Source organism: Eptatretus burgeri, chromosome 12, assembly GCF_056783735.1.
Source record: "Eptatretus burgeri isolate ZD-2024b chromosome 12, Ebu_testis_v1, whole genome shotgun sequence".
Classification (NCBI taxonomy): Eukaryota; Metazoa; Chordata; class Myxini; order Myxiniformes; family Myxinidae; genus Eptatretus; species Eptatretus burgeri.
The window spans coordinates 12403080-12426663 of record NC_140972.1 but is presented as its reverse complement, the minus strand read 5'-3'; the positions used below and the strand labels follow the sequence as shown (position 1 = coordinate 12426663).

The 23584-nt window shown below is 41.7% G+C and overlaps 1 protein-coding gene across 3 annotated transcripts in view; it reads right to left on the bottom strand.

The window, feature by feature from the left end:
• LOC147015113 (aldehyde dehydrogenase 1A1-like) overlaps positions 1–23584 on the bottom strand; it is a 153244-nt gene that overhangs the window by 44982 nt on the left and 84678 nt on the right. For 2 of the 3 annotated variants that reach the window (XM_085849547.1, XM_085849546.1), the window contains exon 7: positions 8095–8208. The exons of the other annotated variant lie outside the window; for it this stretch is intronic. In XM_085849547.1, the coding sequence (XP_085705673.1) occupies positions 8095–8208 (114 nt within the window). The remainder of the gene's footprint in view (positions 1–8094; positions 8209–23584) is intronic. 3 annotated transcript variants of the gene reach the window in all.

The window sequence follows — 23584 nt, the reverse complement described above, 5'->3', positions numbered from 1 at the left end:
ATCATTTGGGATCCTTCTCAAAGGAATCATTTAGTTGCAAACTACCATTTTGATGCTTTGTTCATGAGGGTGGATCATTTTATGGCAGACTGTTCTTTGGATGTTCAAGCCATTTTTAGGAGGAAGTTCCTACCATTTCTGCATGGTTCTTCTCAGATGTCCTCTGACCAGGATGTGTTGAAACGATAAAGAACAAACCATTTAAATGTATCCGCCAAACCCACCAGAACCGCTTTATCTTGGTCATACTTCATTTGGAACACCATGATGCTCAGCCATATGTCTCAAACTTCATGAAAATATCTCATCGGTGTCGTTCGCAAAGGGTAATGTCAACTATAACATGCACCCTCAACAACCTATAAATTTCTTGCCAAATCAGCTCCTGTTAAACGTCAATCCGGGCCAGCTAGTTTGTGAAAGATGTGGGACCAAACGACATGTTCCATAAGCTGCCGACCCCAATGCAATTGGTGACAGTCACAAATTAAAAAAAAAAAAAAACATAATCGCCTTCACTCAGTGACATGTCATCACACAAACGATCAATTCTGAAGGAGATGCCACATCCTTGCAAATTCTCAATATCTCAGGTCATTCGAGCAATCCCCTAAAATAAGGGAAAAGGTTGTGAAAAGATGAAGATGAAGATGATGAGAATGATCCTCAAAAATAAGCAAATCTGGAAATGAATTTCTCCCACTCTTAATCCACTGACTTCACCAGTAACATTTCACAAATGCAGGCCCACACTTCTTCCTCGTTTACAAAATTCACATCACTCTTGAACCAGGCACATTGTGGGAATACCAACAGTTGCAATTTGTGTGCCATGTATTGCAAATCTCATCAACATGGAGCTCACTCATTCAGCCCTCGAAAAATGTATATTATTCTGAATTAGCACAATAACGTTTTTCACGACTATGATGGAATAATTTACAGAAGTCTTCCACAAAAACAGGCATGTTATCCTATATTTCTGCATGTGAGTCAAAATAAACTCTTCAAGAGCTCACGGGGGTCTGCCTTTTAAGAACACCGGCCCATTGCATGTTACCTCCTTTAAAAAAAGACCCCAAAACCCTTCAACCAAGGACATTGGGGATGCACATTTATTGTAATTTGCACATCAAAAATTCACAAGGTTTCCCAAACTGAAAGTCATGACTATGAGCACCTGCACAAAACATCCTTGGATTACAATGAAGTGTAATGCTGCAGTTGGCTTGCTAATGGAGACACAAAGCTTGGTTCTGCTTTGGCCTGGTTCTATCTGGCAAGTATAAATTTCTAGTGGATACAATGCAGGATTTAATGTCTATTTTGATGCTGGGAGTGACAAGGAAACATATTACAATTGCATTGCGCCGTCACATCCTCACGCGAATGAATTCCACAGAGTGTGCTGAAAGAGGTTTGAATGAATCAAATGGGGAAGAGGTTGTCCTCAGTAGCCACGGTCCAGGGGAAAAGGATCAGTCATAATTAAATTGAGGAACACTCCATCACAATTGTCAAGCGATTTCCCATTTTTTCAAAAAATCTTTTCCAACCAAAGTGACACATGAATTCAATGACTCCCTTCTCCATGAATCATTCACCTTTGAGTTGAATATCTTCACTCACAAGGGGGAAAAAAATGTTCAGGGTGTCCATAAAAAAATTGGTGTAAAATTGGATGATGTCACTTAGTTTATTCTTTGGTGTCCTTCCTTCATATACAGTCTGTATTTTAATACATGGGCCATCAGTGCAACATTTGCTGTGGTTTCAAAGTTTAAACACTATTCTGCTATTATAAACAAGGCTACGAAAATGTTTACGCAGCACAATGCTGAGCCAAATATGCTCAATTAGAGTTGGCATGGTGCATGACAGTTATTACTTTTACTGCTACAACGGTTTGAGTCCCTCACATCCAAAGATGTTTGTTCAGCATTTATATTTCCAGCATGAGATATGAATGAGCACACTATCAATCACAAAATAAATAAACAAAAGACTAAACTATCCTTGAAGAATGCAACTCAAAAATAAAAGCATATCTTACACAAGACTAAAATCAAATCTAGCACTGATATTAACGACTTATATAACTCAAAATCTAATAGCATATCGAACAAAAAAAGTAAAAGCATAACACAAAAACTAATCCAACTCAAAAACGAAAAACACTTTTTTACAATACAAATTCAAGGCTCATGGAAGAGCGAGACCACAGAATGGATCAGGACGCAACATAACAAAAGGAACAGTAAAAAAAAGAAGGGACAAATGCCAACAGCAAGCCCAAGGGGAAAAAGGTAAAAACTTCACTCATTTTTTTTTTAACAACTTATCGAACTCAAAAACTAAAATCATATCTAACAAAAAAAAAGTCAAAGCAAAACACCAAGACTAATCTCACTCAAAAAGGTAAAAATGTAATGAACACAAAAGTACAAGCATATCTAACACAAAACGAAGCACATTTAACATTGATATTAAAGGCATAATCTTACAAAAAACCAAATCTAACAAAAAACAAAAACAAATAACATCTAACCAAAAACATTTGAAACAAAAAAGCATATCAAACAATATCCAACAAAAAACTAAAAGTACATCAAACAAAAACAATTCACATCTAAAGAAAAACATTTCAAACAAAAAGGTATATCGAATTAAAAAGTAAAGGGAATTTTAAACAAAAATCACATCTAAAAAAAACCACAAAACTAAAAGCACATTGAATAAAAAACTAAAAGCACATCTAACAAAAATAAATCACATCTAACCAAAAACATTTCAAACAAAAAAAGCATATCTAACAAAACAAAAACAACGAAAGGGCATTTCTAAAATAAAAACACACCCAACAAAAAACTAAAAGCATATCGAACAAAAAACAGATCTCACAAAGAAAGGCATTTCTAACAAAACTAAATTCATATCTAAATTATATTAACAGCTTTTCTAACAAAAAACAAAAAGTACATCTAATAAAAATAAAATCAAACAAAGAAAAACATATCTACCAAAAAACTAAAAGCACATCTAACAAAAAAGCATATCTAACAAAGCAGTTTGACTTTTGGGTAGGGTTTTCTGCACGTGTGTGACAATCTGAGTTCCTCATTTCCACCTCATAAAGCTGAGATTTTTAAACCGGATTTGTCATGTTTTATGTTAATTGTCTTGTCTAGGTGTTGCTGTTGTACCTCGTTCTATATGTCAAGTTACTTTGTTCGTTTTTGTTATTTGTTTTGTTTCTTATTGTTCAAGGACTGACAAGGTCTATCCTTAGATAGAAAGTCTGAAAATTATTTGTCTCCGTGTTTCTCATTTTGTTTTCTTCTTCCGGAGAATCTTGCTTCCACCTCCTCAACACTATCCTATTTCTTTTCCTCGCTTCAAAAATCAACACCAAAAAAAAAAAAATAAGGATTCTCATTCACTCTGGAATGATTCTTATTTCTATTTGAATTTCTTTCTACTTTTGGTGCTGCATTTTACACCCACCCCTCTTTTCTCAATATCACCAAACTGAATCAACATTAAACACTCCTTCCTCCTTTAAATGTATTTACAATCAATTTGAAAATGCATTTCAACCCTTGTATCTCCTTTAGAAATGATACACACGTTTTCCTTCTTCTTTTTCTCCTTTTTCAAAAGTGTTGTTTTTCAAAGGTGTTTGTCTGCTCTGTGCTTGGTCCAACAATCATCCCCCTGCATGTACAGCACAGCATTTCTCCATTCGTTCACCAAGGGATCTTATCTCCCATCCCATGAACTATATCTGTTTGTCAAAGTTGGGAATCTGGAATCTGAATAAGCATCCACCACACTCCACCTGCTCAAAGCTTCATGCCCCCCTTTCTGCATCCCTCCTTACCCAACCCTCTTAGTGTTTCCTCCTCACCCCACCTTCTCAAACCTTCCCCTGCATCCCACACACTCAAACCTTCTCCTGAACCCCACAAATACAAATCTTCACCTGCACCCCCACACACTCAAACCTTCCTCCTCACCCACCCCCTCAAAGCCTCACCTTGCCCACACAATGCTCCCCCATCCTGAACCCTCCCAACACCTCCCCCCTATCTCTAACTATGTGTACCTCAAACATCTGGGGCCTCCACTCCAACCAAACAGATCTCTCATTCCAGACAGCTGCCAATAAACTGAAAATCATCTGTTAAACAGAATCCTTCCCCTCACAGGACATCCCTGACTCCTTCATGTCTCTCCCCTGTTATTGTCTCCTCCAATTTGATAGGTCTGAACCATGCCCCAGTGATGGAGTTGCACTAAAAATGAAGAACTCAATTTCTCACTGTCCATGTACTGATCTTACGCATCCCATTCCCCAAGGGTTGCAACCTCCCTTTGCTACCTCAGGCTGCGGCTTCCCCTCCGCTCCCACCTCATATTCATTTTTGTGTTGTACCATCCTCATCACAGTGACAACTCCATTTAAATCTCTCTCAGACAACATGGACAAACTTTTAACCACTCATCCCAAGTCTCTTTTCCTCATATGTGGTAATTTAAATTGTCACCATGCAACTTGGCTGGGTGTTGGTACCTCTCTCACCAGCCATGGTACATCAGCAAAGGACTTCTGTGACTCCGTGGGACTGACTCAATCTGTGAACTTTACAACCCGGATTTCTTCCAATGGCAAATCCTCCCTTCTGGACTTGGTGATGACTAACTTTCCTGCAAATGTTTCCTGCTCTTCCTCTGCTCCAATTGGTTCATCCGATCATGTGCTTGTGAAAGTCCACATCTCTCTGGCTATTTTCAGAATGCTGACTCAATGTTGGTGAGTCTGGCAGTTCACTCAGCCATCTCTCTTCAGGACTGGTTTCCCATATCAGTCAATCGGACAAAAATTGAGGATTTTAGAAATTCCACCAAAGTTGATGACCGTTGGCCTATTTTGTCATTTTGGCTTATGGTGACCTCAAAAATAATTGGTGGTTGAATTCAGTGACCTGATATGCAAATCCTGTTCAAATTTCAAGTCAATCGGGTGAAAATTGAGGAATTTAGAAACTGCACCAGAGTTGTTGGCCTTTGGCTTATGTTGACCTTTTGACCTTGTGACCTCAAAATGAATAGGCATCTTGCTTTTGACAAACTCTACCATTTTGTAAAGTTTCGTGTAGATCGATTTGAAATTGTGACCTGTAGGCTACTGATATACGGACAGACAAAAAGACAAACAAACAGACAGACATACAGGGGGTGAAAACACAACCTTCGTGCACTTTCAATGGTGGAGGTAACTAGAATGACACTCGGTGGGGCGTATACCTCTGCCAGGCTGAACAGTTTACATTTTCTATCCCACTGATTGGCTGGCACTAAAGACCATATTATATCTGATGTGAACTGCTTGAGATTGCCTTGCCCAACCAGAGGAAGAAGGCCACTGAACGACATCGACTGCGTAGCAAGGGATATCCAGCATGACATAGCGGACATGCAGACACTGATGATGGACAAAGACTCATGGCGCGGCATTGTGAACTCTATCTCGGATGCGTCTGCTGAGTAGTAGTAGTAGATAGGCTAGACCTGGATCCGGACCTTAACCAAAATAAAATCAGCTTGTTATTGTCACCGATCCAACTCATTCACCAGATTTTGTCATAATCCATCCACAACTTTTTGAGATATCGTGTTATATATCGTTTTTTTGGCCCTAACACTCAATGGTGAAGAATCACTTAAAAAAAATTCTCGAATCCGGATTTGGATCTTCACCACAAATCTAATGAATTTGTCCTTGTTACACACCCAACTGTCCACTACGTTTCATCCGAATCAGTCCATAACTTTTTGAGATAGCCTGTTCACAGACAGACAGACAGAGGTGAAAACAAAACTTCAATGGCGAAAGTAATGATTGTATTCAAAACTTGTTTGCAAACCAAAACTAGAAAGAGCAATCAAAGATTGCAGACCATCACCAGGACTTGTTTGGTGTTTTGTCTGTGTGTTTTTATAGTATGTATTTTATAGACATATTCGTATTCTAATTGTATCGGACATATTTATAGAGGTAACAGTTGAAAAAAAGATGACGTGTAAACATTGTGGTTCACGTTGGCACTTATGTGCGGACAAACAAACAAACAAACAAACATACAGACTAGAAGGGCACTCGGTCGAGCACATACCTCCGCCACGTAATGCCTGATCCACGAGAACATATCGGGCCAAATACATTTTGAGATATTGTGCTATATATCGTTTTTGACCCTATCTCTCAATGGTGAAGAATCACTGAAATTCAACAAAATCTAATCAGTTCATCCTTGTGACACACCGAACCTGTTCACCGAGTTTCGTCTGAATCCGTGCACGACTTTTTGAGTTATCCTGCACACAAACAAACAAACAAACAGACAGACAGACAGACAGAAAGGGGTGAAAACATAACCTCCTTCACCTTCGGTGGCCGAGATAATAACCAGACAAATACTGCAGACACAAACACAACAACCCTCTCCTCTGGCAACACAAATGACATCGGAAAAGTCCATTTTGTGAACCTGTCAGACTCTATATTAATCAGAGATTTTCAAAATATATAACAGGCATAAAACTAAATTTCTGAAAAACAGACATGAAGGGAACACAACCAACACACACAACACACACAAACTTGGAAAAAATATTTTCCTTCTCATCCACAGCTCCCCTCTGGTATGGACCAACGCTACAGGCTTCCGACTAATGCCTGGACAATGCTTACAAGTACCGTGGGATGTCTTGTGGCTTTCTGTAGAACCCTTTTCATTGCATTTGGAAGTTGTTATCCAGGTCATCAGTGGTATTCAGGTATTCTGTAGTTCCTTGCACTGAGTACCATGAAGGCTCACAGCAAGAAGCAAAATAACGTCATCAATTTATTGGGAAACTTGTACTACTCAGAACTTTCCCATCGGCAACTCTCCTTCCACCTCGATGTATCTTACAAGCAATGATTCAGGAATGGGAGGACAGCTCCGAGGTAGTGCAATCACCTTTGAACTGTCTTATCTGGGTTTGATTACAACCAGACTATATAAACCGTTACCCTGGTGTTTCACATGAGTGAGGCATCGTTGTGCTTGCCATCCATCAGATGGAGGTTAAACTGAGCATCCTGTTTGCTAGTATTAGTTGGTGAATGTAAAAGACCCATCGTGTCTTTAACAAGGAACTTTGACGCAAGCGGAAGCATTTGGCGAATCATGCCCGCGCCACACCAACACCACATTAAATATACCTGTCAGGCTGGGTGGGGGGCAGGGATGAGGACGATTGGAGGGTGAGGAATGCACAAACACCGACAACACATTTCACCTTTTGATGAGATCCTCTCGGAGACATCACAATTACTACAGTTATACCATCGCTGATCCATACTCAAGCTACCTACAAGCCATGCCAATATCCCTGTACCCCTCGAACCCCAATATTTCCAGGTCGCCTATCTAATTCCAATTTAAACCTATCTATTGTTTCTCCTGCCACTACCTCACCAAGGAGGCTATTCTATGCATTAACTACTCTTCGAGGAAAAGACCCCTGCATTACCACCACCTTAACTCTCCTCTTCTTTACTCTCAGGCTATGGCCCCTGGTCCTATCACTGTCTACTCTGTTGAATAATTCATCCACACTTATTTTATCTATACCTTTCATTATCTTAAACATCTCTATCATATCTCCTCGTAACCACCTCCTTTGCAATCTATAAATGCTCGTCTCATTCAGCTGCTCCTTATAATGTAGTCTAGCTGGGCCCAGAATCAATGCAGATAAAGAGTAGCTGAGATGTGACTAACACCATGAACGAATTACAAATTCCTGCCTTGACGAAGAGCTTCCCTTCGTGCACCGAAAGACCATAAATTGATTGCCAGGATGATTGACTGCAACTTAAACCTCGTAAACCAAACAGATGACCACAAAGGTCAGAGGTGAGTAGTTTGTACGATAAAGATAAAACCCCATCATATCTGTTTTGTGTGAATTCTCTAACCATTTTAATTTCCAAGCCTTACCATCTACGAACCTTACGTCGGCCCATCGAACCGACGGCCTCACCTCTGTGGAGCCAGTAAAGCTAACTTTGTTGATGTCTGGGTGGCGAGCAATTGCCGCACCGGCTGTGGGTCCATATCCCGGAACGATATTCACCACACCAGCAGGGAAACCGGCCTGTGTTGGACAACCAAGCATGAGTAGGAAGAAAGGACAAAACACAAGGCAAGTATTTGTCTCTATAACTAGTATTAGAACCTGAAAGCAATAGAGAGATGACAATATGGAAATGACAATGTCACTCCATGGAAATGTCTACAGGATTAAAGAGGCAACATGGGTACAGATATAGATTTGTGGAGCAGGAAAACAGAGACTCAATCAATTAAAAAGGAATGAAGTCCTTCTGGAGTTCATTGTAACCACCAAATAAATATGGAAACCTATGCAGTAAACACAGCAGTCTAAAAGCTGTATTACATGCAAGGGAACAAAGGGAACAAAGGGAACAAAATATCAGGGTACAGGATGGGCATGTTCATCACGACTCTGGGGAGAAGGACATCTGTACAAGGCTGAAGTGGACGTGAGCGAGACCCCATTTTGAACATGGACGCAGTTCCATCCATACAAGTTTATCGCTGTCGATCTTATCCCAAAGCAAAACTTTCTGTGCCAACAAACTCGTCCACAATTGCTCAGTTATCTTCACTGTTAGTGTTCCTATGTCAAAATATCTCTGATGTAAACATACTGGTCGAAATATTTCTGCTTTCCAAATGTTTTTGTCACATGCTTGTTTATACGTCTGTGTAATGAGCAACTCGACGGAGACGACCAGTGCTGTATATGTGAGACTTCAGGAAATACATGTAAATGTGGAATGTGGTACAGGCAAATGAGTTTGGGGGACATTAGTACAAGTACAGTACTGTAAATGTGGGGTTATGGGAGTTCGTACAGGTAGATGTGCAGTTTGGCAGCATTAGTACATCAAAAATAGGACCACTGGACCTGCAGCTTATCCGGGCCCACATCTAATGTTATAATCCAAATTTGGTAACATTCTGACTGAAGGGTTTGGATAAGAGGATTTTTGAGGGAATTTACGTAATTTTCCACAAAATTTACTGTCTGCCATATTGACAATTCTGGTGAAGTTATTGGCAGGACCTCTGCAATTTAACATCCCTACCCTGTCCTAATTTTGCAACTGAAATTTGGAACTATTCTGACCGATGGGTCTGAAGAAAAAGATTTTTTGAAGGAATTTACTGGGTCCGGTATTTTAACCTCCTTAAAGTCACGTGACCGGAACGAGCTTTGCAATCCCCATTAACAGTCAGGAGTGGAACGTTGCAGCCAAACTTCAGCCGGATCGGCCCAGTGGTTTGGCCGGAGAAGTCGAAATAGGAGACAGACAGATGGACGGACGGTGCACGATGACAATACCTTATCTGGAATACAAATTCCAGGTAAGCTAAAAATCTGGCGGTTGGAGACGTTAGTACAGGTAGATGTGGGGCTTAGTACAGGTCAAACGAGGAGTTTGTGGGATGTTAGTCCACGTTCAGTATTGTAAATATGAAGTTATGGGAGTTATTACAAGTAGATGTGAGGTTTTTGGGGGGGAGGGGCTGGGGTAGTTTGCACAGGTAGATGTGGGGTTTGGCAGCATTAGTACATCAAAAAATCTGGCAGTTGGAGGAGTTAGTACAGGTAGATGTGAGGCTTAGTACAGGTCAAACGAGGAGTTTGTGGGATGTTAGTCCACGTTCACTACTGTAAATGTGAAGTTATGGGAGTTATGACAAGTAGATGTGAGGTTTTGGGGGGGGGCTGGGGTAGTTTGCACAGGTAGATGTGGGGTTTGGCAGCATTAGTACATCAAAAAATCTGGCAGTTGGAGGAGTTAGTACAGGTAGATGTGAGGCTTAGTACAGGTAAACAAGGAGTTTTGGGGAGTAAGTACAGGTAAATGTGAGGTTAGGGGGTTGGGGATAGTTCAGGTAAAGGTGGGCTTTGGTGTGTGCGTGTTTGAATGTGCATTTTATGCACGGTCCTTTATCATCATTTGAGTACATCAAGTAGAATGTCAATCTCTTCGTATATTTGAAGACTGAGTGTGAAGTAAAACCAAATTTGTTCATTCATTATGATGTATATAAAATGCAGTATATGTTGTTGTTTGTCTTTCAGCTGCTCCCAATAGGGGTCGCCACAGCGGATCATCCGTTATGATCCACATACTGATTTGGCACAGGTTTTATGCCGGATGCCCTTCCTGACGCAGCCCTGGTCGCCTCTTACGACACAGGGATAAGGATTGGGTTTCGCCATGATTGCAGGCTGCTGTACACCCTCTCATAGCGCGGCCCAGCACAGAGCTCCCGTCCTCAAGCGATCCTCCAACCCAAGCCCCCGAGTCGCCGGATTACAGGCGCACGCCACTACGCCCGGGAATAAAATGCAGTATATGTGATCCACACACTCTCTTTTGGTGTGCACAAAGTCGAGGGTCATGGAACCACTGACTTCTCACCCCCAAAGGGTTAGGTGGGGGTTAATTCAGGTAAAATTTAGTCATACAAGCGAGGACGGACGTACAGGTAAGGGAGTCAGTATTACAGGTAAGAACAGATGCTAAAATGAATTATCTTTCATGACAATGAGTCTTCCCCCCTCCACTCCACTCCCCCAACGGGTATCTGCAGGGTGCAGTTGTTCCACCCTCAACCCCTTTCTGCTAAAAACTCCCAAAATCCAGAATCATTGCTCACCTCCACTCATTTGTTCCTCTTTTTCCCACCTGCGGAACCAATTTCCACATTCTCTTCAATTTCATTACATATTCCCTCCAGGTCTTCAGGACAGCTTTTCACCACAATCTCAGATCATCCCCAATCCAAAATCATGATCTTTTCGACGTCCATTAAACTCCCCCCTCCTCCAAATTTGACTTCTGTGTCCATCGTGTCCACCCCCCTGCATTTCGCCAAACCCCTCAACATTACCCACATCCCTTGTTTGTCCATCTCTGTCTATTTACTCCCTTGCCCTTGCTGTTGGCATTCCCCCTTCTCTTTCTGCTGTTTCTTGTATGTTGCATCCTGATTTTTTCTGCATTCCAGCTCTTCCCCCGAGCCTTGACTCTGTGTGCTGTATATAAAAAAGGGGGAAAGAAGGGATGCTCGAGGACCTCGACATGCTCAATATGGAGCCACTCTCAGGTGCTCACACAGCTTTCCCATGAAAGATCTTGATCTGAAATTGTAAATACCCTTCTCCCAAGTGAGCCTTTGGTAGAAATTGCTGAGTTGGTGCTCATTAAAGTCCGTCGGGTTGCGGGAATGGTTGCAGGGAACGTGGGAGTGACAACAACCGGGAAGTCGAGACCGCATGCGTGGGCACAACTGGCCCAGGTCGCTCTCCAGGGCTGCGCCTACTCCATCGCTACGGGCTTGCGAGCCGGGTCCGATTGAAGTCGAAGCCGGAGATACAGTGTTGACTTGAATTACAAGGCCTGAGGCTTTAATCCGAGTGGATTCTCATCGTCAAATGAATCTGCGCTTCGGTGCTGGCGAGGGCGACAACGGGGGGATCACAAACGGCGGTCTTTCTGTCCTGCCGGCGCAGAAACAATAAACTCCTTGGCCGCTTCACCCATTCCCAGACTATCGGGTTTCCTTGAGCTTTGAAGTGGGATGTTGGTGGACTGGGCCGGACAGCTGATCGGTGCGTTTACCCGGCAGTCCGACCGCGCTCGGCTTGTTTTGATTCCTCCCTGATGATCATATCGCGCTGCAGATGGTGGGTTGTTGATTGTTACCCAGACAGCCTCAGCTTCTTGTTTCAGGGACAACATGGGAATGTTTGTGCTGATATGATAGTGAGCCAAAGATTAATTTTGTGCAACGACATGATGGATTGATAACACCTATAAATGGGGGTTTATATTTTGAAACAACAAACTCAGAGACTGATGTAAAGTGTAGACCGAGGTAATGTTTTGGGTAAATGTTTACATACACTAATGGGTTTTTTTATTTAATATGTGGGTTCAAGTGCCATCTTTAATTGCCCCCACATCAAATGGATCACAAATTATAATAATTCAATAGCAACAGTCTCGAAATGCTATTTATTTTTTCAACAAACATGCATTTGAGGCCTGTTTCTGTAATTAAGTTGTGCCCATGTCATGTGACGTGAAATTAGTTCCAAATTGATAGGAATCCATCCGTTTCGAGTACAAGTAATGTTGTTTCTGTGGTCACGTTTAATTCAAACCACCATCCCAAATCAAAAACCGTGCCCATGTGACGAAAAGGCCGTTTAGTCCTGAAAAGTGAATGAAGCCAGACGATCAGCACACAGTTGAGATGATCAGCACACAGGTGAGACGATCAGCACACAGGTGAGACGATCAGCACACAGTTGAGATGATCAGCACACAGGTGAGACGATCAGCACACAGGTGAGACGATCAGCACACAGGTGACTGCGTTTCGGCTGCACCGCGACGCTTCCTTATCGCATTTCTTCCCCACTCCCCTAATGGGTGACCCTGGATGAACTATGGAACCTCATTCTCTCGAAATGTAATAACGTTGTCGTTTCACGTGAAAGCATCAGCAATGAAAGCACCTCTCCCTGACTCGATGGGCCCACTCTAATATGGGGTTTTTAACCATGGCTTGGGCGGTACAATTCCCAAAACAAACGACTCGGCTCCCCGCTCCTTGATATGTCCAAAGATATGCTATGAGACATCTACAAATATGACTTGTACATTGTCACACAGAAAATTCCACAATGATTGAAATTCAAAGACAATGATGCTCTTGCAACCACTTCCACAAAGACCTATTCATGCTCATTTGTGTACATTCATTCCTCCCCCTCAAGCTTACAATCTCCTGGGCATCTTCCAAGCCACGGTATCAAAAAAATGAGGTTTGCAGCTACTTGGATTTTCGGCCTGGAAAGCCAACTCAACAAACGGCAGTCTCGAGTCACCTCGCAAGACCTGTAATCACCGAGTGTCCATCTTTAGGAGAATCAAAGCTTCCTGAGAGTCGCTCGCAACAGGCCAATCCATGGTTCTCAAGTTAACTAGCTAATCCAGGATTCTCTAGTTAACTGGCTGATCCAGGCTTCTCCAGTTAACTGGCTGATCCAAGGTACTCTAGTTAACAGGCTGATCCAGGGTTCTCCAGTTAACTGGCTGATCCAGGGTTCTCTAGTTAACTGGCCAATGGATTTCCTTCTTGCATACAAAGAGCTCATTGTGATTGGTGCAATTCTTTCTCCTGCTCTATTCTTGGAGGATGGTGTTCCTCAAATAAGTAAAAGAAGTCGTCTCCTTTTTCTGGTGCACGTCAATCACCTACTTGCCTCCCTGGAAAATCATCGATAGCACTTCACTCCTTACAGTAGACAAGATATTGATATCCAACACTACAGAGCGCAACTCCACTGGATGGACTGGTTCTGCTGCTTCTCCTTTTTCACTCCTCCATGCAATGGAATCTAGGGCTGGACCACAGAGACTTATGATGGTGGCTATATGGTCCACCTCACATTTGATCTTGCCTCCTGGGTCTTTTCAGGTTCTCCTTTTTCCCCATCCAGGTGCATGTGCTTATTCCAAATCTAGTCTCACTGCTCATCATTACTCGTTCTCTTTTTCTCCTTTCCGTAAAATCATCTCTCCGATTCCGAAGTTAAGAAATGGTGTTAAGGCCGAAGGGGTCGATAGGATCTGAGGGGTCTTTTGTGTATTCAGGGTCTTTGTGGTATTTTGGGGTCTTCAGGCTATTTGGGGTCTTTTGGGGTATTCGGTGATATATATATATATATATATATATATATATATATATATATATATATATATATATATATATATATATATATATATTTAACTAGAGTTAACTAGAGAACCCTGTATATATATTTTAGATATATAGGTCAGTTAGGCCAGTTAGGCCAGTTATTTAGGCCAGTTAACTAGAGAACCCTGTATATATATATATATATATATATATATATATATATATATATATATATATATATATATATATATATATATATATACATATATATATATATATACATATACATATATATATATATATATATATATATATATATATATATTTATATATATATATATATGTATATATATTTATATATATACATATATGTATATATACATATATATATACATATATATATATATATATATACATATATATATACATATATATACATATATATATATATATATATATATACATATACATATATATACATACATATATATATATACATATATATATACATATATATATATATATATATATATATATACATATATATATATATATATATATATATATATATATATATACATATATATACATACATATATATATATATATATATATACATATATATATATATATATATATATATATATATATATACATATATATATATATATATATATATATATATATACATACATATATATATATATATATATATACATACACATATATATATATATATATATATATATATATATATATATATATATATATATACAAATATATACTGAAACGTAAAAGAAACTTACCACCTTTTAAACCTTCAAATATCAACAATAACACTGCGTGTAGTAAATATGTGAACTTATTTGTGGGCAATAGTGTCCTCACTGTCAGACAAAACAGTCACGGATGATCACTTGAACCTTCAATGGTCACTTCATAGCACAGCTGTTGAACAGCCATTTTGACTGTCAGTGATTAGCCAAGGGGTACGGGATGATTTTAATGAGCTGCACATGATGTCTTGATATTGGCTATTAAAAGGCTAGTGCAAAATGGGCATTTCAATCAACATGCCACGATTGTCAAGGGATCAACGGCAGTGTGCCTTGGGCATACTGTAAGGCGGATTGAGCTACCGTGAGGTGGCACGTCTCCTTGGCTGTTCACACCAGACGATATCGGCCCTGGTGGACAGAGACACCCTCCACAACTCTGCAGATGACAGACCTCGATCAGGGAGGCCAAGAGTCACCACTGCAAGGCAGGACAGGCAGATGTTCCAAAGTCATATGGCTTCAGACATTGAGGACTGAGTGGGACAGAATCCAGCAGCAATGCATCCAAAGACTGGTAGGCAGTATGCGCCGATGATGCCTGTATCCAAAACAATGGTGGCCACACACGCTATTGAAAGGGGACTGACATCGCACCCTGTGCTGTTCTGTACTGTAGAACAAACTTATGAGATGGTGTATCTTGGTCAAAAACTTGATATGTCATCAATAAAATGCCAATGTTTCAATTAGCAATTGTTGGTTTGTTTTATTTTGAACTGTTACAATTTTATTACATTTCAAACAAGTGGTAAGTTTCTTTTGCGTTTCAGTATACATACAGATATTATGGTGGTCCAAAAACAGCAAAAAAATAAAACAGATTCAGATGTTGTCTCCACAAGCCTTAAATTATTCCACTATGATTCCTTAACGCGCATAAACAAATTTAATTTGATCGGAGGTGATTTAGAGGTCGCTCCATATGACGACTTTTAGTTTCATGAGTTGGTTAAATTAGGGTATGGTCAGGTATGATTACGGGTACTTCTGGATGTCCGAGGTGGAAATGGAGTGCATTTTCGAACTCTATGGAGTCAATTTACTCCAAGAAATGACTGCACCGACATTGACTTCACGACCATTTTGAAAATATGACCTAAAACAAATTGACCTAAAACGTTGACACAGTCTGGCACCCTGCCCTACTCACCAAACTCTCTTCCCAGGGTATTCAAGGCCATCTCCACTCATGGCTCACAGACTTCCTCTCCTGTCACAGTCAACGTGTGGCCCTAAATGGAGTTCTTTCATCCCCTCTTCCTGTGCAGGCTGGAGTTCCTCAAGATAGCGTTCTGGGCCCTGTTCTTTTTCTGGTTTTCATCAATGATCTCTCGGACTCTCTGGAAAATCCTCTATTTCTCTTTGCCGACGACTCCACCCTCTGCCGTACCATCTGTCATCCCTCAGACCGGCAAGCAGCAGCTTCTTCACTCACTGCAGATCTGGATAAAATCACAAACTGGTCCAACACGTGGAACATGTCTTTCAATCCAGACAAATCTCACACTCTCACTATGTCTCTTCGAAAGGACCGTTTACAAAACCCCCCCATCCACTTTCTCAACAATCCTCTGGAAGAAGTCTTTTCTTTCAAGCTTCTAGGTCTCACTATCTGCCATGACCTTTCCTGGGAAAGTCACATTTCCAACCTCGCCTCAAAAGCCAGTCGCCGACTGGGAATCCTCCGCCGTGCTAAGTCCTTCCTCGGCCCTCTTTAGCTCCTGACCACTTACAAAGCTTTTGTCCGTAGCCTGATGGAGTACTGCTCTCCCCTCTGAGCTGGTGCTCCTGCCTCCCACCTTTCTCGGCTTCACGCTGTCGAAACCAGGGCATTTAAGATCATCGGCATCTCCCGCAATGAAGCTGAGTCTTTGGGCCTCTCACTCAATCACCGCAGGTTGGTCGGTGGTCTTTCTGTCTTCTACCGACTCCTCTACAGCCTTGCCCCCCCCTGCTCTCTCTGCGATTTGTCCCCACCACATTTCCACAGGGCGCTCAAGGTCCGCCAACAACTCCCTTCTGGTAAAACTACCAAAATCACGAATCACTGCTCATCTTCACTCTTTCATTCCTCTTTTTTCCCGCCTTTGGAATAAACTTCCTCACTCTATTCTTTCCCATTCTTCCCTCCAGGCTTTCAAAACAGCTGTTCACCACCACCTCTTATCTTCCCCCATCCAAATCCTCGATCTTTTCTACCCCCGATAATCCACCCAAGCCCACTTCCTTCATTTCTCCTACTTTCCTTCCTGAAAGTCCCTGAAATGTCCATCTTCTCTTCGCCATGTTCCCCATCCCATCCCCATCCCTCTCCCTTCCACAGTTCACCTAATGTGTCTGTTCCCCACTGGTTTGTCCCTTCCACTCCCGCCCCTCTTGTCTCATGCCTCCTTGCTGTGAGTTGTGTGTTAGCTCTCATACGAGCCTCGATCAAGGTATATAAAAAAATAAAAAAAATAAAAAAAAACAAGATTTATCATTATTGGAGTTGAGTAACTAATCCTACTCATTTCGATATTTTCTAATCTATAATTAATTTGTTGTCCATCTAAACATTTCTTGGAGTAAATCGACCCCAATGAGTTCGAAAATGCAGTCCTTTTTCACCGAGGAAGTTCAGAAGTGTACGGATTCACATCTCACCATACCTTAATTTTTCAATCATTGGAATTAAAAACTATTAGAATATTTCGTCTCATTTACCAAATACCACTATCATCTCCGCCTCTATTGTTGTCTCCACTCCCGCCTGAACTTCTTTCTAGCCGGCCTAAAACTAAAACATCCAGTGTTTTAGATTCAATGATTCACGAAAAATATGTTAGTGACTGTTACTTATGTTATATGTAACAATATGTTAGTTACTCAACTCCAGGAATGATAAATCTTGTTTTAGGTCATATTTTCGAAATGGTAGTGAAGTCAATATTGGTGCAGTCATTTCTTAGAGTAAATCGACTCCATAGAGTTCGAAAATGCACTCCATTTCCACCTCGGACATCCAGAAGTACCCGTAATCGTACCTGACCATACCCAAATTTATTCAAGTCATGAGACTAAAAGTCGTCATATGGAGCGACCTCTAAATCACGTCCGATCAAGCTAAAAAATTTTATGCGCATTACTTGATCATATTAGAATAATTTTAAGCTTGTGGAGCAACATTCTATTTTTTCGAATTTTTGGAACGCCATATATATATATATATATATATATATATATATATATATATATATATATATATATATATATATATATATATATATATATATATATATATATATATACACATGTATATTGTTACGGTTCTAGGAACTGTATGGATACAAACATACAGTTGTCCCGAAGTGAGTTATTCCATTAAGTATATGTGCAGATAGAACCTCCCTCCTTGTGTGTAGTGGGCAGACACTGGGGTGCGTTGCGATGTTTTTTTAGTTAGATTAAAAAATCATTATATCCCATCCACGACGACCCATGGTACCCTCTGCCTGCTCGCACCTTCATCTCGCTTGCTGCTCTTGCATGGGCTGAACAAGCGCGTGTTCACCTACTCGCCTAAAGGCGCTGTCACACCTTGACGATTTAGCCAGCAATGGCAACGTATAAAAATGTATGTAAAACGTTGGCGTACGCTGAAATTTTGATGTTTTTTTTTAAGTTTTGGTCGTATTCATAACGTGTTGGTCATATGCATAACATATTAGTAACGGGCACAGAACGTTTTGTTGTCTTATAGATAACTTATACCAACGAATGCTTAGCCTGTTGTCGGCGTTCACAACCTATGCCCAACGATAGTTCAACTTAGGCATAGCGCGCTGCACGTATCGCCAACAAACTCTTGGCGTAGCCTGTTAAAAACCTGCCGCACGCCGATTTAAATCATAACCACCTGAGAATTGGAAGTGTCAACATCGCAGTCACACCTTGACGATTTAGCCAGCGTATGCCGACCTATGAACAATTTGCCGAACCAAGCTGGCACACGTCAAATACGTTATGGGTAAGTTGTGTATACGTTAAGAGCACGCTGAAAAACGATGAAGTACGCTGTCATATTTCGTGGTACGTCTCGTACGTCGTGAAATTTCAAGCATGCTGAAAATTTTACGACGTACTCGCCGTATGACTCACACGTTCCGCTACGCTGGGAATAAGTTGTAGGCACGATATGCGATCGTTGACACACGTCGACACAAGTTCCTTGTAAGTTACTCATAAGTCGAAACACGTCGAGGTAATGTTCAGCAGACCCAAAACTTATTTTCTCCGTTAAGGCACATTTTCTTTTTTTCTCCTTGGCTCCGTGAAGGCACGTGACGAAATATCTGAAGTTGTTGTTGTTGTTGTTGTTTTTTTATTTTTTTGTCTATCACGAATTTTAAAATATATTTGGACATTTGCTTTTAAGTTTCGACGTCGATGTGACAATATCCTCAAACAGAAAATATTCACAGAGGAGGAACTAAGAATAAGACATGAGCAAACTGAAGAGGCAATCGGACGTGACGTAACGGCACGTGAGGAAATATCGGAAGTTATTGTTGTTTTTTGTTTTTTTTAACGCTGCCAATATGCCATTATACAGTAGCTGTAAATTAGAAACACGTTCAGCAAGTTCTGTGGTCGTCCGGAAGACGTCAATCAAATATGTCTACATACGTCAATATGCGTTGGAGGTACGTTACACATAGATTCAAAGCACGTTACTCATAGGTTAGAAATAAGTTTTGGGTACGCTAAGCATTACCTCGACTTATGAGTAACTTACAAGTAACGTGCCTCGACGTGTGTCAACGATCGCATAACGTGCCTCAACGTGTGTGCAACGATCGTGTAACGTGCCTACAACACGTTACTCATAGGTTATAAATAAGTTTCGGGTACGCTAATCATTACCTCGACGTGTTTCGACTTATGAGTAACTTACAAGTAACGTGTGTCGAGATGTGTCAACGATCGCATAACGTGCCTACAACTTATGGCCAGCGTAGCGGAACGTGTGAGTCATACGCTGGCATACGTCATAAAATTTCAAGCATGCTAAAGTAAAACGATGAAAGCCAGCGTACTACGGCGAATGGCAGTGTTTTTCAGCGTGCTCTTAACGTATACAAAACTTACCCAGAACATATTCGACGTGTGCCGGCGTTTTAGACAAATTTTTCATAAGTCGGCATACGCTGGCTAAAACGTCAAGGTGTGACAGCGCCTGAACCGGTGACTCACTGTCCGAGGCAGAATCTTTGTGTAGTACCTTTTTTGGCGAGTCCGGACACGCGGAGTGGGCGGGCTTCCTGGTATGGCCGAAACTCCTCCCAGAAATGGCGGCCCCATGGAAGCCCCGTCCAATCAGGGTGAACAGTGACATTGGCTTCATCAAGGCCCCTCCCGCTGAGGGAGATCTATAAATTACGAGACCGTTCATTCAGAGTAGTCAGGTGAGCTGGAAAGTGAGTCGTCTTGAGGGTGAGCTGGAAAGTGAGTCGTTTTGAGGGTGACCTGGAAAGTGAGTCGTTTTGAGGGTGACCTGGAAAGTGAGTCGTCTTGAGGGTGACCTGGAAAGTGAGTCGTCTTGAGGGTGACCTGGAAAGTGATTCGTCTTGAGCGGAGCGTTTGAGTGAGACAGTTCGTCGGCTGATAGCGAAAGAAAGGAGGAAGATCGTGGAGTGGTTGCATTCTATGGGGGTCATTAGTTTTGAGTGTGAGAGAGCTGGGAAGACCTCGACCCGACCTTGACCGGGTCTCTCGTAGGGTCCTGTCTGTAGCCCTGATCCCTGCCTCAGACTCCGCTCTACTCGACCCGGGCTCCTTCGCAGACAGGGTCTCCACGTGCGCGGCCGTGGACCGAGCCGCACGACCATTGATGGGTGCTGCACCATGGAGTATCCCTTCCCTCCAACGCTCAGGTACCCGAAAGAACTGCGATCTCAGCTCACCTCCCTCTCTGGCTGCAAATGGTCCCTTGCCATACATCTGGGTTTATTTTTGTCTGAGATATTCTGTTCATTCTTGCCGGTATGTCCTTGGTAGTTCCGCTCGGCTGCATCCGATCCGGAAAGGTGGTTGGTAGTTGGTAGTTGGTAGAGTGATCCGGATCGGGCAAGGCATACCGAGGGCGTGGTTCCCCGGTAGACGACACCGCGTGGTTAATTGGGTATATTGGTTCGAGACAAAAAGACCCTACACTACGCGGTGGAGGTATTGGCGTCCACGGTCGGTTAAGCGACCCGCCGCATCACGGAATTGTCCGTGTCCGTGAGCGATGGCCTACAATTCCGGGAGTCTGGTGGGAGACAACATAACTTCCCCCACCTAGCGGTCATTCTCGCCACGGACCCTGTCAAACTGTCTGTCTGTCACTCCATCACATATCACGAGATAATGGAATCTTGAGAGATATATCTATATTATAATACGATTGTCTGCCTATATAGCTGGCTGTCTGTCTGTCATTCCGTCACATATGAGATGATGCATTGTCGCAAAATTGTCAATTTAACATTGTTTCGTTGTTTTGTTTTTGTAACGTTAAAATTAATGAACAACAAAATGATGGTAAATTCACAATTAATCATGATATGCACCATAAAGAAGATAATTCATTTTGGATCATTTATTAACACATAATTCAAAGAAGATCATTTATTAATTCATAACAATTCGGCGACCCACAATCCCTTGAGAGTGGCAATTGCACAGAGTTTCCGTGTGAAATATCTCATGAGATTGCGATTTGGGGGCTGACGGTAGTATAGTTTGGGAAATTGTTCTCGTGAGATACGGGGCCGACAGAAAGTCTACACCCCCTTTCAAATTATCATCTTTTGTTGCCTAATAGCCTGGAATTAAATTGAATTAAATCAGACTTTTTTCCACCATTATTTTACACGCCGTAACCCACAACTTCCAAGGGAAAAACAAATTGTAGAAATTTCAGAAAATTAATTAAGCATACAAAACTGGAATATCTTGATTGGATAAGTGTCCACCCCCCTGATTTAATATTTGGTGGAAGCACCTTTGACAGGTGATATGTATGTTTGAAGTGCCTGCAATTCAGAAACAACTTTAGTATAGTGTTGTTGTTGTTGTTTATCTCAACGGAACAAGAAAAATAAAGAACGCACTTCTGGTGTGGCTCGGATGGTTGGCAAGCTGGAGTGCTGTTTATGTTACATGGTGTCAGAAGTGATCTGCAAAAAACTCTGTTCATCCGTGCCATCTGAATCTGATATCTGAGAAACATAAACTTTGGCATCCGTTAACTTTGAGCATCCCATGATTGACTGGGATTCGGCCACATTATATCAGGAATTTGCTCGATTTCGAAATCATGTTGGATTTGTTTTTAATGGTCCGTGGCTGATCTGCCTGACAAATGCAAGGCAAGCTGGCTTGGAACATGGATCGGAGAACAAGGACGAGAGATATTCAAGACTTTTGAATGGATGGAAGATGAGAAGGATGACCCCAACAAAGTTGTGGATACATTTGAATTGTATATTTGTTCCCGAAAAAACAAGCAAATTCTAACAACAAAGCTCCGAGGTTATCGTTTGACAACTTTGTTAAGGACTTACGTTTCATTCTCTTGGCATGTGAGTATGCGCAGTCTGAAGATGTGTTTGTGGATGCGATTCTCCAAGGTGTGTATGAGGAGAAGGTCCAGGAGCACCTGCTCGACAGAGGTGAGGAACTTACGCTGGACAAAGCTCTTCAAGTGGGTCAGCAAATATGAGCTTTCAAGGACTGAAGTTCGCATTGTCTGTGATGAGGACACGAGTGTAGCTGCAGTATACTACAAACACGCGAGGCCGAAACCACAATCAAAACCAGCACCACAACTGCCATCACGTAGGAGATCAAGCCCGAAAAGACTCCACTGCAAGGACAGCTGCCACCGCTGTGGTAAGGATCGTAACCATGCATGGAATGATGGTGAATGCCCAGCAATTGTGTTCACCTGCTCGTATTGCAAGAAATCGAACCATTGGCTTGCAGCTTGCCGTCGACATGTCAGCATACTTTCAGTTGAAACTCAGTTGGACGGAGCTTGTGCTGATACATCCGAGTACATGGATGAAACCAATGGGCAAATTCTATGGATCAGTGCACTGCAGACAATGGCTGAATCACGAGGTGATAAATGGAGGCAGTCTCTCTTGGTATCAGGAAGGCAAGTGATGTTCAAAATTGATACCGGAGCTCGCTGCAACGCAATGACACTATCTGATTATTAGAGTCTTGTGCGCACTGCCGAACTCTGTCAATCAGCAAAGGTATTGTGTTCTTACTCGACTCGCAGGATAAAAACCCATAGCAGCTGTGGATCTTCCTACTCAGGACCGTGGCAAGACATTCACCACAACCTTTGAAGTGGTCGCTATCTCACAGGAAAACGTAATATCTGAAGATACAGCTGAAGTTCTGGGTCTGATCATCAGACTTGATTCCATTGGAACTGAAGTGGACCCCAGTGACATTGTTGCTGAGTTGAAGGAATATCCAGACCTAGTGCAAACAACTGGAACTCTGCCAGGCATGTATACAATTACATTGCAACCTGGTGTGAAGGGAGTAGTACACGCTTCGCGGTGACAACCAGCTTCCCTCGTGCCACATATTGAAACCTGGCTGGGGGAGATGGAATCCGATGAATACATTGCCAAAGTTAATGAGCCAACTGAATGCGTCAGCTCAATGGTGGTATCTCTCAGAAATGACAAACTAAGAATCTGTCTTGATTAATCTGATCTGAACAATGTCATCTGAGCCATCCCAAACTGATTAATCTGAACCATCCCAATCTGATTAATCAGAACCATCCCACGCGCACGGTTGAGGAGGTCCTTCCAAGTATACTTGATGCCAAAG